This window comes from Adiantum capillus-veneris, chromosome 23 (genome assembly GCF_014529385.1).
Source record: "Adiantum capillus-veneris isolate H3 chromosome 23, ASM1452938v2, whole genome shotgun sequence".
NCBI classification, from domain to species: domain Eukaryota; kingdom Viridiplantae; phylum Streptophyta; class Polypodiopsida; order Polypodiales; family Pteridaceae; genus Adiantum; species Adiantum capillus-veneris.
This window is the reverse complement of record NC_140953.1, coordinates 81,183,134-81,200,556: the sequence shown is the minus strand read 5'-3', so window position 1 is coordinate 81,200,556 and position 17,423 is coordinate 81,183,134. Positions and strand designations below refer to the sequence as shown.

General features: G+C 43.9%; 1 protein-coding gene across 3 annotated transcripts in view; it reads left to right on the top strand.

The window, feature by feature from the left end:
- Positions 1-17,423, top strand: part of LOC147428061 (cilia- and flagella-associated protein 44-like) — a 250,945-nt gene that overhangs the window by 84,026 nt on the left and 149,496 nt on the right. For all 3 annotated transcript variants that reach the window (XR_015186080.1, XM_086497688.1, XM_086497687.1), the window contains exon 9: positions 6,173-6,301. Coding sequence is in view for 2 of the 3 variants with exons in the window: in XM_086497688.1 (XP_086353814.1) it covers positions 6,173-6,301 (129 nt within the window). In the remaining variant the exon portion in view is untranslated. The remainder of the gene's footprint in view (positions 1-6,172; positions 6,302-17,423) is intronic.

Sequence of the window (17,423 nt, the reverse complement as noted above, 5' to 3'; positions counted from 1 at the left end):
TTTCTTCTTGCTGCTACCCTTCTTAGACCTTTTGCAAGACATATGTTTCACCGAAAACCATTCCTTTGCACGAGAAAATTACTTCTTTGAAAAATTTCCACTTGCATAATGTTGGGCCCTCTTGATGCTCTATCATGCTTAACATTTGGTCCACCATATCAGCATATATAAGTGCTCATTTGAAGTCTAAACATAGGTACGAATGATTCACATCATGATTGGAGGCTACATGCTCGGGTCTTTTACCACACTTGAAGTCAATACATAACATCCTATGATCCGATTCCGGATTCCATTCACGAAGTATAAAGCTTTGTATGCATTCTAGAGTGGCTTCCAAAAACAACATATAGTCAATCACGCTATCACCATTGTGTTTTCTATATGTAAAGTCATTGGTGCCTTGCCATAAAGATACACCATTTGCAATGAGCATTCCGGTACTATTGTACATATGTAGAAGTGACTTTCCATAGTCATCCAGTTCTTTTGCATCATTAGAACTTCGATTATACATGTATGAGCCATCCATTCTTCTTGAGACATGCGGCATGTCGACTTGTTGTGTGTCGTGTTGTAACGTATTTGTGCGAGCATTCATGTCTCCTGGTCCTTGTAATGAGCAATGTTTTCCTTCAGTTCAACAAAGGGCTGATCTCTATCCATATCCAAACGAGTATAAAAGTTGGGGTAATAGTGAGAAATGTAGCAACCAGCCACAAACATGACTTGACCATTTGGTGGGCTGATTTCCAGCCATAAGTAGCGTTTATACTTATCTTCTTTGACAATGGAAACATCTTTCATACCCTTTTTGATCATACATGCTATGCCTCCTTGGCCTCTACGTTGCTTTGTATTTTTGGCCCACATCAAAGAATGCCCATCGTATTTGTCAAATCAAAGAGTTCGTTGCGCATCATGCTCCCATGTTTTGACAAGAAGTCTCACATCGAAGTCATTGGTAAGCTCATCAATGCCAATTCTCGCATTCCATGAATACCCGTTACAATTCTAAGAGCTTATTCGCAACTGTGAGTTGGTCTCATAGATCATGTGTCCCTATTTGTTGGCTGGACTTGCATCCTCCTCAAGTGACTTTTCTTCTTGAGATGACACCTTAACCTTCTTGTTTCTTTCCTCATATGCATTGCGACGTACATTTTGTTGCATAAGAGTGAGATCCTCATATACATTACAACCCGTTCCTCTGAGGTAGACCCAACTATTGTCAAGGATAATCTTTCTCTATATCTCATCAACCATGGTACATACAATAGGTCTTTCTCCCGAGCGAGGGACTCCTTGTTTTCCAACTTGATGTGCACCATAAGCCATGATTCTAGACATGCCAAAGTACGTAGCAAAAAACTCTTCAATAGCAATCGCAAGAGATTGGGGTGTTTCCATGCTTTCCTCCTTGATTCCACGAATGACGATGTTCTTTGAACGTTTTTGCCGTTCTTGCAATTCTTCAGTTTCCACATTCTCTACATTCTTTGCTTGGATAACGACTTGCGTGAGAGAGAGAGAGAGAGAGAGAGAGAGAGAGAGAGAGAGAGAGAGAGAGAGAGAGAGAGAGAGAGAGAGAGAGAGAGAGAGAGAGAAATGAAATGAAATGTTATGTTAATGTCTTCAAAAGGCCAAAATGACGTATGAGACCAAAAAGTTACAATGCGGTGAATCTGATACAATGTCTGAGTACCAAAAATAAAAAAGGTACTATAGAATCATAAACTGCTAGATGTGAACTAAGAAGCTAGCTAGAATTGTGTAGGATATAGTTGGGGGGGGGGTTAAAGTAGTGAATGAGGGATAATACAACACAATGTGTGTGTCTGTGTGTGTAGATAAAATGGGTAAGAGCTGACACAAAGGTGGGTACAAGATAAGCAGGGTGTACAATCCTCAAAAGAGCTAAATCACAGGAGATCCATCATCAGTCGCTGGGGTAAGAACCAATACAAAGGTTGGTACAAGATGAGCAGCGTGTATAATCCTCAAAAGAGCTACATCACAGGAGATCCACCATCGGTCACTGGCGGATCTTATCAATCTCCTCCATGGCCAGGAGTCTCATCGAGCGTCGTGCATGTTGGGCCAAAGTGACTGGAATCCTTTGATGCAGCCTCCATTGATGCTGTGTACTCCTTCACAGTTGGGCGTCTGGATCTCCCTAGCTCAGTTGTTCGATTGATCAGCGTGCCTTTGGTATAAGGAGAATGTGAGCTCTGCTGTGTTAGCTGCTTCTCCGGCTACCCAATGTCTGCGCTACATAAGTTTGTGATCATCTCTAAGGTAGGCTAGTCTCTCTTCTCATTAGGCTCTCTCTGTGTCTGCGCAGCTCGAGCCAAAAGAGTCCCAGATATCTCTGGTCCTCATATCCCATGACTCTAGAGAGTGGTCCAAAGCCCTCTCTTAAGAGGCAATGAAAGCGGCCTCATGAGTCATATCTCATAGTAAACTGGGCAGTGGCATGTGTAGTGCAACTCTGTCTCAGGCTCCATCTGACATAGGGTACATGTCCTGGCCTCTACTGGTACTCTGCTGTATCTACGAGTCTTGACCCGAAGCTGGTGTGAAGGTGTGCGTATCTGGCCAATAGCTGGTGTGAAGTTTTATCAAGGTTGACAGACAAACCACCGTCGTGGGCAAACCTATGCAAAGCATCCAAGTGATGCTATATCCCCTTCAGAGAGTCGGAGATCAACACAATATTATCAACATATAACAATAGCGGAATCCATGTCCCTGCAAGCTGTGCACCTCTATCCCCATCTCTCTCCATATAGTGAGAATCCTCATCTACATCCATACCATATAGAGTAGGAGAGAGCGGGCAGCCTTGCTTCACCCCGATCGTGGGTGAACTAATGTAGATAGCCTGCGTACATGCCCCACTATTGACGTGTATAATGCCATGATTCTTCAAGAGTCAAATCAGCTCTGTGGGAACCCCCATCTCCTGTAGTCTGCGCATCAATCGAGCTCTGGGCACTGTGTCAAATGCTTTGCGGAAGTCCACAAAGCTACGATAGATCTGTCTCCCATGTGATGTGTCCTCCTCAATAATGGCTCCGAGTGTCAGAATGTGGTCAAGAGTAGAAAAACCTCTCTTGAACCTTGCTTGCCTAGCTGCACATATACCCTCCCTTTCTACCCATCTACTCAGCTGTTGCTCAAGAATGGATGCGTACAATCATGCCAATGCGTATCCAATCATGATAGTACGATAATTCCCAAGCTCCATAGAGTCTCCTGACTTGAAGATAGTTACAATAGTAGATAGAATTCAAGTATCAAGCAGACTCTCACACATGTCACGGTTGAACATCACTGCTAGAAGCTCTGCGAGCACATCCCTGGCATGTATAACTTCTTCTTCTTCTGCTTCTTCTTCTTAGGGTTTAGACCCCTTGATCGAAATCTGCAGGTTGGCTCGGTTCTTCACTGGCTTGACATGTGAGCAATTTGTGACAGTGTTCCGAGAACATGGTCTCTGCTTAGGTTGGGTCTGTGGGTATGCCTCTGTTGATGTTGCATCATGCAATGTCTGTGTCAGTATAGTAGTAAGTTCCTCCAGAGGTTTCTCTGGTTTCTCAGTGCATAGGCGTCTGTAGATCTATCTATGTAGACAGTCCGTCTCCCGTGTAAAGGTGTAGCGAGTAGGGTCTGCTACTCATGGCATGTGTGCTACACTAAACTGGAAAGAGATGGTCATCGACACAAGGGCATGATCTATTGCCACACCAACAGGTCTGGGTCCAACTGTGAGGTCGTGGATACTAGAGATAAAGCTCGGCTGTGCCATGACATAATCCACTGTGCTGGCTCCATGTCTGTGTTGGAAGCATGTAAAACCTTTTCAGCGGGAAATCTCTGTAGGCCATTCAAAATGGCCGATCCACGTGCAGTTCCTATGTCTATCAAGTGCCGTCCATACTCAGTATGTTTCACTTCCTATGATAATCTGCCCATCTTTGCAACATCCAGCTCCCTCAGCATATCCTTTGAAATATTATAAACTACTGTCTTGTGATGGGCATCCTAGCATTGAAGTCCCTGAGGATGATAATGTCACCATCCCTAGAGAACTACCATATGTCATCATCCAAAATAGAAAAGGGGGACTGTCCTCTAGGTGGTGCATATACTGATGTACTCGGAGGAAAGTAGCAAATAGCAATGTAGAGATATCTTCCTGTCTCTGCCGTCAATCTCACCCACATGTACGTAGCCTGGTCATCCCTGTGGGCTATATGTATCAAGAGAGAGAAGCTAATTGAAGCCTTGTGGTGGCCATAGTTAAGGCGCAGCCTTTGAAGTTCGAGCACATCTTCTTTAGAACATAACCTTTCACACATGATGTTTGTCAAGAATAAAGGCTTTCCAAATTAACAAATATGCCACACTTTCGATCCTCTACTTCAATCGTACGATGAGGGTTTGGTTAAGGACCTTCAAGAAAAAGAGGTTGTGTGAGAGGCTAGGAGTAAGAGTGGCAGGCTCAGTGTTTTTTCCCTTTTTCTGTCTCTTTTTTTTTTTTGGCGGGGGGATGGGGGGGTTACGGGGTGGGGGCCGAACATGAAGAGAAGAAGCGGGGACGGGGTGTGAGGGGTTTGAGGATGATAATGTCACCATCCCTAGAGAACTATCATATGTCATCATCCAAAATAGAAAAGGGGGACTGTCCTCTAGGTGGTGCATATACTGATGTACTCGGAGGAAAGTAGCAAATAGCAATGTAGAGATATCTGCTTCTCTCTGCCGTCAATCTCACCCACATGTACGTAGCCTGGTCATCCCTGCGGGCTATATGTATCAAGAGAGAGAAGCTAATTGAAGCCTTGTGGTGGCCATAGTTAAGGCTCAGCCTTTGAAGTTCGAGCACGTTTTCTTTAGAACATAACCTTTCACACGCGATGTTTGTCAAGAATAAAGGCATTCCAAATTAACAAATGTGCCACACTTGTGATGCTCTGCTTCAAGCTTACGATGAGGTTTTGGTTAAGGACCTTCAAGAAAAAGAGGTTGTGTGAGAGGCTAGGAGTAAGAGTGGCAGGCTCAGTGTTTTTTCCTCTCTTTTTTTTTCCCCCTTTTTTTTTTTTTGGCAGGGTGGTGGGGGCCGAACATGAAGAGAAGAAGCGGGGACGGGGTGTGAGGGTAGCAGTAGAGAGAGTGGTAGCATCGATTATTATCAGCTATCTGTGGCATTGCACTCCTATCTGTGGCATTGCACCGTGCCCATTCCTGATAAAATATTCAGTTTTTGAATGTTACCATGTGCAACACAAATTGTGTAGCTTGTAGGGTATGGTTGTATTCACAAGTAGGACCTCCACTGCTGGGCGAAGCCACTATTGAGCCTTTTCATTGAGTAATTATCATTCTTATCAATCTTGCCAAAATAATATTGTCATGCTGAAAATCATAAATGCAATGTTTCTGAGTCATTGAAACTTATGCAAGCAGTAATTCAAGTTTCCCCCCGAATCTTAAAGCCAATTGAAGAATTCGTTGTGGGAGTTCTGTGAAAAGTAGAGGCAGAAAGCGATTGTTAGTGCACTAAAACTCTTCCAAATTTGTAGAAAGTGCTTTAGCATCCCTTACCTTCCATGGCTACGAAAGTGCCAATATACTCCTTTATAACCCAGGCCAGAACATTCACAGACAGTGGTTTAGAATCCTGTACCTTTGTTGATGCCCTATCGCATCTGAAGGGATCTAGTCTCTGACAATTTCTTGTAATTCTATCTACTTTGACAATCACTGTTCCAGGGACCTACTAACAGCTTTTGTCTTTTAATGCTTCAACACATCCGATGCTTCTAGTAAAGAGTGGAGTTGCAAAACATTCTTGTCTGCAAATATTTGTTTTCTTTTGCTAGTTGATTTCTTTCTTTGAAAACAAACTGATTTTCTGAATACTACCTCCTTTTTATTGGTTAACTTGTTCTAAAATTTCTACTATGCCCACATATATTGCTGGGTGTGGTTTGCTGCGTCCTTTCTTGATTTCTCTAGTATTAGGTTTAAAAAAAAAAAGATTTTTTGAATACCACCTCCTTTTTGTTGATTACCTTGTTCTGAAATTTTAGTATGCCACACATTTATTGCTGGGTGTAGTTTGCTGCCTTTTTTGTTGATCTCTCTAATATTAGGGGATGTAAAGTGGCTGGATGCAGCTGATGATGGAGATGAGAAGACTGTGTGTGAGGTCAACCCTTTACGTGAACTTCATGTGGATGACAATTGCTCAATCAAAGGGATAATAGTATCTGATGACCACTGGCTTATTCAGGTATAGACACAAGATGCTTGAACTCTAATTGTTGTGGAGCGAACTTACCTGCAGAAAATGAATGAACTGTGATTTAAAATGTGCACTTTAAGGTGGTTGTCTCTGCTTACTTCCAGTAAAGGTGGCACAAACACCTCTCAATAATTTCGTAGTACATAACTTGAAAGACTTTTAGCGTGAAGTCAAGTCAACAATGTAGTTACGAATTTTAAACACAGGTTGTCATGGAATTTTCTATGAAGACAAAACAGTTGGGACGTGACAATGTCCTTTAAATTTAAATTGCAGTGCCCATTATTATATGATATATCCCATGAAGAAACTAGGAAACTCTACATTTGCATGCTTTGAACAGTGAAAACATCCTTTTAATTTTTGGATAGAAGCATGCCACAACTAACTTGACCTTACAGAATGCCGTGCAAGAGTGTATCAGTAATTTCTGCTTGACACGAGGAGCCGGCTGGTTACAACTACTTGGGGGGGGGGCGGGGGGGGGGTAGAGAGTGGTGGACTTGGGAGGGGATCTTGGGCTAGACGAAGGAGGGAAGGGGTGTGAGGGTTGACCCAGGGCGGGGAGGAGGCTAGGTGTCACTGGGAGGGGCTTCTTGGTTTCTTTTTATTTAAGTCTTTCTTGCTTTTCTCTCAAAAGTTTTGAAATGGGCAAGCGGACACCTCCTGGAGCTCTAGGATAATGCACGGCTGGTGTGACAAAGGCCAAGGCTAATGTTTGAGCTAGGTGGCATTGAAATCCACGGTATGTGCCGGTTTAAGGTATCTGGTTGATTTTTTCAAATGTGGACAAAGTTAGTTATAAGGTTATGTGCCAAGTGAATTAATGAGAGGGCAATATTTGTCCTGAAAAATTCACCTGTCTAGGCCAACTATGGTGCTGGTAGCCTCCACAATGGAGTGTTAGCATATGGGGATTGTTATTGACCAAAGTCCCTAGTCTAGACTATTGGACTAGTTGGACCTACTTGTGATGCTGACCGGGAGACTTCTGAACGAGCACTTTGGTGGGAGGTGGACGACTGATAGCCATGCCATTAGCGTGGCCTAGCACCTTCCTAGTCTATTCACAACCATAGCCTACAGGGTGTACCACATCTACTCACCACTTGTGCGAGATATTTAATCATTGTGTATATCAGACTAACAATATCAATTGGGAGAATCCGTATCTGGTCTTCTAGTGAGTCTTGTATTCTTGAGTCTTGAGTCACACCTACACCAAAAAAGTCTCCATTGCACAGTGGAGCCTCTATAGCCTCGTATCCTGATAGTCCTTGGTATCGAGCTAACTTGTGTGCTACCAGCCTGTGATTCAGATGGTACATTTTGATTACAAGAGTTCAGCCGAGTATTGAGTCTACTATGTTCTTCCATTTTCATTCTTACAATTGTGACTACCTTTCCTTTTGGTGTCTTTCAATAGCTAGCTATGGTAATTTGGGTTTTCTTCTAAACGAGGTTTCTTGTCCATGCGAGAGAGAACTAGCACGACACAAATTTACTTTATAGGTGGTCTCATTATTTATACGCCCAGTGGGACCCATCTAAAATCTCAGTTAGAGTTGGACTTAAGGTTGCCATAAACAACTACTTTGTAGCATGGTAGTCTAAAGCTAGTCTGTGCTTGTCCAGGGTATCGCTAGTCCTGATGTAGTGCTCGTTGTCACAAACTGCTGACGTGTCAAGTCACTGAAGAACAGAGCCAAGCTTCAGATCACGGTTGAGGGGCCTAAACCCTAAGAAGAACAAGCAACACCAAAAGAAGTCCTACCAACTAATGGGACCCCTGTTGGAATTAGGGTTGCAGAGAAACACACAGCTTGGAGAAGACGAAGGAAGCTCAAGGCACACAATAGAGAGTGTATTACTTAGTGTGCAATGGAAAGATCGATAGCCCTAGAGTGATGGGCGTATATACAATGCTCGGGGGAAAAAAACTCCTAAAGAGGGGAAAAATGCCCCAGCGGTCCTAGTGTGTTCACACACATCACTACCACATGTATATGGTAACAAATCCCCCCTGGAGTGATACGGTGAACGAGAGCTGGCACATGAGTAAAGGGAAGTGCCATGCCCTGAGGACATGATCAGTCCACAAAGGGGAGTAAGCCCAAAGCTTTGCAGAAAGTTTCAAGCTTCTCACGAGACAATGCCTTTTTGAAAAGATCTGCAAGGTTGTCCTGTGTTGGCACATAAGCCAAGCTGATCTCTCCTGCTGAGAGCCTCTCCTTGACATAATGGTAATGCACCTCAATGTGCTTTGTGCGAGCATGAAAAACTGGGTTCCTCGCAACTGCCAATGCGCTCCGACTGTCAGTGTAGATAGTGTTGGCAGTGTCCTGTCCAACACCCAAATCAGTTTTAAGGCGTCTGAGCCATACACACTCAACCATAGCTGTGAAGACTTCCCTGTACTCAGCCTCACAACTCGAAGTGGCCACAGTAGGTTGCTTCTTGCTCAACCATGATATACATGAACTGCCAAGCATGAAACAAAAACCACTTGTGGACACTCTCGTGTCAAAACAACCAGCCCAATCTGAGTCCGAAAAAGCATGTAAGTCTGGCGGCAATGATCTCCCCTTGGGATAAAAGAAGCCAAGATGTAAAGTGCCACTAAGGTAGCGGAAAATCCTCTTGACAGCCTGCCAATGCTTAGACCCTGGGCTATGCATACATCTGTTGACTTGTGAGATTGCAAACTGAATATCCGGCCGCGTGTTGCATACATAAATGAGGCAGCCAACAACAGTTTGGTAAAGAGTGACATCAGCATGATCGCTAGCATCATGTAGACTCAACTTCAAACCTGTTTCCATGAGAGTGGCAAAAGGTTTGCAATCCTCAAGTCCAAACTTACATAGCAATGTCTCTATCTAACTTTTCTGACACAAGGCAATACCACCATCACACTGCTTAAACTGTATACCCAAGTAATGATGCAACAGCCCCAAATCTTTCATCTTGAAAGTAGCATTCAAATCAGCCTTAAATTTAGCAATATGTCTCTCATTCGGTCGAGTGATCAGCAAATCATCAACATAAAGAACCACAATGAGAAGTACATCACCCTCACGCTTTACATACAATGTGCTTTCTGTTGGACTGTTACGAAAGCCTCGTTTAACCAAATGAGTGTCAGCTTTCTCATACCAAGCACGAGGAGATTTCTTCAACCCATACAAAGCCTTCTTACATCTGCACACTTTGTCCTCTTGTCCTTTTATGATAAACTTCGTCAAATATGTCACCATTCAAGAAAGCAGTAACAATGTCTGATTGATGTACATCACAACCAAAATGAACTACCAATGCACATAGAAAACGCACAGTAGTCATACGACAAGTGGGAGCAAAAGTCTCTTCATAATCTATGCCTTTTTGCTGTGCATAACCCTTTGCAACAAGTCGAGCCTTATGGAGATCAATCTCACCATCCGGCTCGCGTTTCAACTTGTAAACCCACTTTGTACCAATGGCCTTTTTGCCAGGAGGCAAATCACATAAAGTCCATGTGTCATTTTCTATGAGTGCATCATATTCTGATTGCATGGTAGCCATCCAATTTTCTGAATTCTGTGCTTCATCAAAAGACAGAGGCTCCTCAACATCATGTAAGCTAGACACAGCGAAAGCATAACAATCTGATGCATAAGATGCATGGCGAGAGCCTGAACGAGTACGACTAGACAAAGGTGCATCCAATTTACTGTCACGCAAAGTGTGCACCAGCCATTTTGGCATACCTCTAGCCTGGTCATTTTCAGCCCTTGCCTCATCAAGTACATCGTGTACATCTGCATCGGTAATAGGCTGATCTAGAACATTTTGGCATACCTCTAGCCTGGTCATTTTCAGCCCTTGCCTCATCAAGTACATCGTGTACATCTGCATCGGTAATAGGCTGATCTAGAACATTTTCAGAAACCCCCATAGGCTGTACATTTGCCTCATTGGAACTTACATTCGTATTTCAACCACTGAAAAGAGGCAACAAAGTGTCATAAATGTCCTGTGAGCTTACGTTACTGTCTCTAGTACATGACAGCAAGGGCTGAACAGAATCTTCCACAAACACTACATCCCGAGAAACCAGAATACGTTTTGTTTGCGGATGATACAACCTGTAACCTTTGCTTTCAGCACTATAACCAACAAAAATACATTTGATAGCCTTATCATCCAATTTTCTACGCTGCACTTGTGGCACCAAAGCATATGCCAAATAGCCAAAAACACGCATGTGCTCAATAGAAGGCTTTCGATCATGCCATGCTTCATATGGAGTAATAGACTCCAAAGCTTTCGTAGGACACCTGTTTAGTACATAAGTGGCACACATGATGGCCTCAAGCCAAAAAGAATGCATTAAAGCTTGACTTTTGACCATACATCGTGCCATTTCCGTCAGTGACCTGTTTTTCCTCTCAGCAACACCATTTTGCTGAGGTGTATAAGGCACTGTACATTGGTGTTTTATCCCACGACTAGCCAGAAATGCATGAAATTCATGAGACATATACTCCCCCCGTCGATGGGAACGGAGGGTGCCAAGAGTACATTTCGAGACATTTTCAGCCATTGCCAGAAATTGTTTGAAGCACATAAAAACTTCGGACTTCGCTTTAAGAGGAAATACCCATGCATGCCTGGAGTAATCATCAATGAAAGTCATGAAGTACAGGTAATTGCCCAAGGACGGAGTTTGCATGGGCCCACAAACATCACTATGCACAAGCTACAACCTGCATGTGGCCCGGATTGAACCATCCTTTGGAAACTTAGAACGCTGCATCTTACCCAAAATACAGCCTTCACAAACATGTTTGACAGGTGCTTCAAGAGGTGGCAAAGAAGCAACCATATCAGATTTCTGCAAACGCAGCAAACTGGCAAAATTCAGATGACCAAAACGTGCATGCCAAAGTTTTGCATTTGAAATAGCCCTTGAATTTGCAACAGCATTTGCAAAATTTTGTCCACACTTGTCATACAAAGTGAGCTTATATAGCCCACGGCACAAAAGGCCAGATGCAACAATTTCATCCCCAAAACTGAGATCATGAACTGTATATCTGTCATCCACAAATTTGACTACAAGTCCAAGTCTAGTAAGTGCGGATACAGACAAGAGATTCTTCTTGATCCCAGGTACATAAAGTGCATCAACAAGTGTGAAGGAACTGCCATTAGCCTTAGGACATTGCTTGATCAAGTGATCATTAGCTTTACAATAATGGCAACGCATCTTCTTTTTGCCCTTATAACTAGAATTTCCAGACGAATTGATGCCAACAGAAGCATTTGGAACATAATTTTTGCCACTCGCAGCAGAACCATAAGAAGTGGTTGCATTGCTGTTACCACCCTTTCTTTGAGAAGCAATAAAAGCCTGTTCAATTGCACGCTGCCTAGTCCTGTTTTTTCTGGAAAGTGACTCTTGCAACAGCAATGTGCATAATGCATCAAACTTGACAACTTCTGGATTTCCTTGGGTCATAAGTCTCCAAGTACTAGCAAAAGTCTGGTAAGAATCTGGTAAGGCATCAAGAACAATCTGCACAAGTGAACTGTCTGAAATGACTTCACCTGCAGAAATAAGCTGCTCATTGATATCCTTGACAATAGCAAGGAAAGTGTCCATATCATCTTCGTCATGCATAATCTTCGACTCCAGCTGTTTATGCAGCAAAGCAATTTTAGCCTCATTGCGGCTTGCATAAAGACCTGCTAAAATATCCCAAGTCTGTTTTGCAGATTTTGCTGAACGGATGTGAGGAACAATGGTGCGCTTCACAGACAACGCAATCAATGCATGAGCCTGCGCGTCCTTAACATCCCAACGAGCTTGTTCTGCCGTAGGCAAAACAACTTTAACAGCTGCAATCCTTGCAACAAGACCTGCAGCATCCTCAACATCGCCTACATCCATGCCCTGCACAATGTTCCAGACGCCCTTTGACACAAGAACATGTTGCATCATATAAGCCCACATAGGGTAATTGTCCCCATCCAACCTGTTCTCAACAGCAAACATCTTGAACACATCTGTGTTGTTGTTGTCAGCCATGGTAAATGCTGCACCTGATGTGAAAACTGCCCGAAAATAGGAGAAACGGAACGGGAACAACACGTGCTATATAGCACAAACCGTAGAAGACTGTAAGGCACCTGTTATGCAGAAAACGGCACTGACAGAATTTCTGCACAAAATGACGAAATAGCCTGTGCAGTACTGCCTGTAGTGGAAATGGAGGCCGAAATGAGCCCAAATCAAAATTCTGAGCAGACCAAGCTCTACGAGCTTGTCCAAAATATTTGTCGACCTGCGAACGCTCGCCAAAGATCACTGAAATCGGAGAAAGTGAGCAGGCGTGTGCTGGAGCAGCTGGCGACTAAGCCCGGGAGGATGCAACCTGCTCTGATACCAATTGTTGGAATTAGGGTTGCAGAGAAACACACACAGCTTGGAGAAGACGAAGGAAGCTAAAGGCACACAATAGAGAGTGTATTACTTAGTGTGCAATGGAAAGATAGATAGCCCTAGAGTGATGGGCGTATATACAATGCTCGGGGGGAAAAACCTCCTAAAGAGGGAAAAAATGCCCCGGCGGTCCTAGTGTGTTCACACACATCACTACCACATGTATATGGTAACAACCCCGTCCAATGGGGCCCAAGTGACATAAAGGAATAAAAATAAAGGAGGACACACACACACACACACACACACACACACACACACACACACACACACACAAAAAGACACTTGCCTAGGAATTGATGACGTGGCAACAGTACGGATGCTTCACGAATTGCATTGACATGCTGATGTGGCAGCCTGTACGGATTTCTGTGATTTGCGTTGCTGACGTGGCAATGGTACAGATTTTCATAAATCACGCTCATAGCTTTTGGGCTAGATGCTTTTGAGTTTGAAGGGTTTTCATGTAAACTGCTTTCATAGCCAAGGGCCTTTAAATAAGTGCAGAGGACTCAGTCTCTGGCACGCTTCGGTGAGAAGGTGCAGAGCGCGAGTACCGACATTGTACTGAGTTCAAGTAATGAAAAGATATACCGAAAGGGGTGCCAATGTTTGAGGCCAATACTCTTTGGGGTGGAATTCCGCTACTCCATGTCGCGTGCTCCCTCTCTCTCTCTCTCTCTCTCTCTCTCTCATTTTCAGTTGTTATTGAAGTTCTAAAAGTCTGTTCACTCTATTCTTTTCTAATGGCACGTGGTTCCCATTTTGTGATAGTGGTATCAGAGCATCTGGCGTGTGCTTTTCTGAAAGCATTCCGGTCTTACAAAAGAGCAGACAGAGAAAACCAGAGGCTACTAGAATTTATCTGAAGTATTCGCTCCCGTCTTCACCGCTCTGTCTTATAGGGCATAAGCCATAAAGAACCCAAGACATGGCATTCATGGATTCAACAAAATATTTGCAGTTTCTTCTCAAGGAGCTTCAGGACATTGTTTTGCGGCATTCTCAACAGAATCTTCCGATGCTGCGAAGTTTTCAACAATTTTTGAATTACATGTTACGCCCTCTAATGCCTCCAGTGGTACCTCCTCCAGCACGAGGAAGTACAAGAGCTTCCAACCGGAAACCTTCCTAGCCGTCTGTTCCGATCGGGGGAATCTTCAGGAATATGGTTCAACCATCTGACCGTGATCCAGTGCAATTGCCTGTGCCACCACCATTGCGCCCACCTCCCCCACCACCACGCCACCAGGCCACAATGGTTGGAGCCCATATGGATACCCTTATTATCCATACCCGGGATACGCGTCTAACCAACCCAAAGATTTCAAGGATGGCGGCATGACAGTCGAAATTTTCACTTTTTACGGGGTGAAAGATCAGAAGAAAGCATTGCAACTCCTATAGTAGTTCGACAACATCTATGCTTTGGGGAACTATATAGAAGAATCCAAGATTTCTAGAGCAGCGGGATTTCTTAAAGATAATGCTATGCAGGATTGGAGTTCAATCGCGACATAACCGCATGCTTCAAGGACCTGGCAAGCTTTCAAGACAGATTTTGCACGCAGTTACACGACTTCTATGTTTGAAGTTTGGATTTTGGCAGAGTGGGGCAACTTGAAAATGCTTGCTACCAAAACCATGGATGACTATAACCAAAGGTTTCTCGATGTGTACCTTCTGGTGTCCTTTATGTTCGTTCCCTTGGAGGCCCAATGCGAGCAATACACCATTGAACTACCATCACCATTGCAGGAATATTGTCTCTCCAAGCAAGTCTCCACCATGCAAGAGCTTATGGACCACGCCGTAGTCGGCTACAAATTGATGCAGGGAAAGTTGGAGTTTACCGCAGTAGAACCTCCGGCCACTAACCACAACTCTCGACAACAACGAGCAAGTTCTCCAGAGTCTCGTGACACCCAGCCTCAAAGGCCTCGTTTGACACAACGTCAATGAGAAACTCTTTTACAAGAAGGCTGATGCTTCGGATGTTTTCAAAAACGACATACATTTACTACATGTCCTGAGCAAGCCTCGACGTCTTCAGAGCAACCTTCTGCTCCCACGACAGAACGATCCGCAGGGCCACCTTCAGCCAAGAGAGCTAGACCCTCTATTGGACTAGTCCCTGGTATCTATGGCATACGCCTTGAAAGTACAAATGAGTTGTGTCGAGCATATGGCAAAGTCAACGGCTTCAAAGCCTTATTTTCTTTGACCCGGAGCTACAGAGAACTTCATCCATCCAGAATTCTTGAAGCAGATGCACTTTGATTATGATGTAGAGGGTGGAGAAATTGAAGCTGAGCTAGCCACAGGGCAAACTTAGAAAGTGGTACCGCTCATTGGTGCTCTTCTAGTGACTATCCAAGATAAGCATGGAAAACCCGATTTCCACATTGTGAAGTTGGGCAATTGTGACGTTCTCTTGGGCATGCCCTAGCACGACAAGAATGATGAGACTCTCTAGGTTCGGAACCGAACCATCGCTGTGATGCACAAGGACAAGCTATCGTTCTCAAAGTTCGGTTGTCCAAACAAAAGCCTCAATGAACTCTCTAGTTGTTTTGATAGCTAGATACTTTTGAACACTATTTGAGAAAGTTTTATTTGAATTTTTTTTGAAATGGATGCTATATTTTTTCAACTTGTCTTGGTGCCGATTTGAATTGTTTGACTCTGGTTTGAATACTGGTTTCAATGATTGGTGATTTTTACTCACGGGTGGAGAATTGAGAAACGCTGTTTTGGTATTGTTTGAACATCTGAACGATGTAGATAGGATTTTTGGGGAGCGGAGCGTTTCGTTGTATGCTTGAAAACCGCGGAACGACGCAGACAGGATGTCTGGGGAGCGCTTTTTTGTCTACTTGAAAATCTCCAAACGACGCAGACGGGATGTTTGGGGAGCGTTTGGTTGTATGCTTGAACGTCCAAGCGACGAGACTGCGGTTTGGGGAGCGTTTTGTTGTACAGTTTTTTGAGCTCATGGCCCGGTCCTTTTTAGGTTATTTGCGGGGGGAGTGACTAGGTAGTCGTTGAGTAGCTTCATATCGCAGATTGTTTGTCTCGGAGGAGTGTGCAGTGGCGCTGTTCGTTGTCTCTTGTAACATGCATATGTAAGCATTTATGTTGCATTGTGATGTGCCAACCACTGAATATTCCTAATTGGATGAGATTGCCTGGGTATGTAATTTTAGTGCATCAAGAAACCCATGGAAGATCAGTGCGATCTGGTTGTGATGGCTAATTTTACTACGCCGGAATATCAAGAGTTCCGATCTGGACGAAAGGAGAAGCCAACTCCTTGATCAAAAGAGTCAAAAGGAGAAGCCAACTCCTTGATCAAAAGAGACGAAAGGAGAAGGTAACTCTTTAACAAAAAAAAGGAGCAACTGATTGTCCCTCGGAATGTTCTTCGGAAATTTTTGAGCTAACTTGAGTTGTTTTGCAAATATGTTGTAATCGCGGGCGATACTTTCTTTCAAGAATGGGGGATGTCACAAACTGTTGACGTGTCAAGTCATTGAAGAACAGAGCCAACCTACAGATCACGGCCGAGGGGCCAAAATCCTAAGTAGAACAAGCAACAATAGAAGAAGAAGTCCTACCAACTTATGGGACCCCGTCCGATGGGGTCCAAGTGACGTAAAGGAATTAAAATAAAGCAGGACCCATACACACACAAAAGTCACTTGCGCAGGAGCTGATGACGTGGCAGTAGTACGGACACTATACAAATTGAAAGACATGTTGACGTGGCAACCTGTACGGACTTCCGCGATTGCCTTGCTGACGTGGCAGCTGTATGGATTTTTGTAAATTATGTTGGCAGCTTTTGGGCATCTGCTTTTGGACTAGATGCTTTTGAGTTTGAAGGCTTTTCATGTAAACTGCTTTTCATAGGCTAAGGGCCTTTAAATAAGTGTAGAGGGCTCAGTCTTTGACACGCTTCAGTGAGAAGGTGCACAGTGTAGTACCGGCATTGTACTGAGCTCAAGTAATATAAAGAAATACCGAAAGAGGCGCCAAGTTTTGGGGCCAATACTCTCTGGGGTGGAATTCCGCCACTTCGTGTTGTGTGTGCTCTCTCTCTCTCTCTCTCTCTCTCTCTCTCTCTCTCTCTCTCCCACTCTCTCTCTCTCTCTCTCTTTCAGCTTCAGTTGTTATTGAAGTGCTAAAAGTCTGTTTAGTCTGTTCTTTTCTATTGGCATGTGGTGCCCACCTTGTGACACTCGTTCAAGTACTACTAGTCCTGGTCTTGTACTCCTTCAGGTACTACTACTCTTTACTCTGATCTAGGGTTGACTACCATCTAATCGGGTCTAGAAGTGGTCCACTGGCTGCCTTGGTCTAGTGCTCGGCCAAGCGGGTCTACTTGATCTAGAAGTGGTCTGTTGCTTGCCATTTTCAGTGCTTGCCAAGTAGGGAAACTTGGTTTAAGGAGGTCTACTTGCCCACCTTGTCTACTTCATCCAAGGTGGCTCAAACCTCATCATCAATAGCCCATGTATAACCCATGCTAGGCAATCTAAGGACACGCTTGTGAGCCCGCTGAGGAGTCTTCTTTTTTCATACTAGTGCCAACACTTCATTCCACCTGGAAATCCTTCCGGA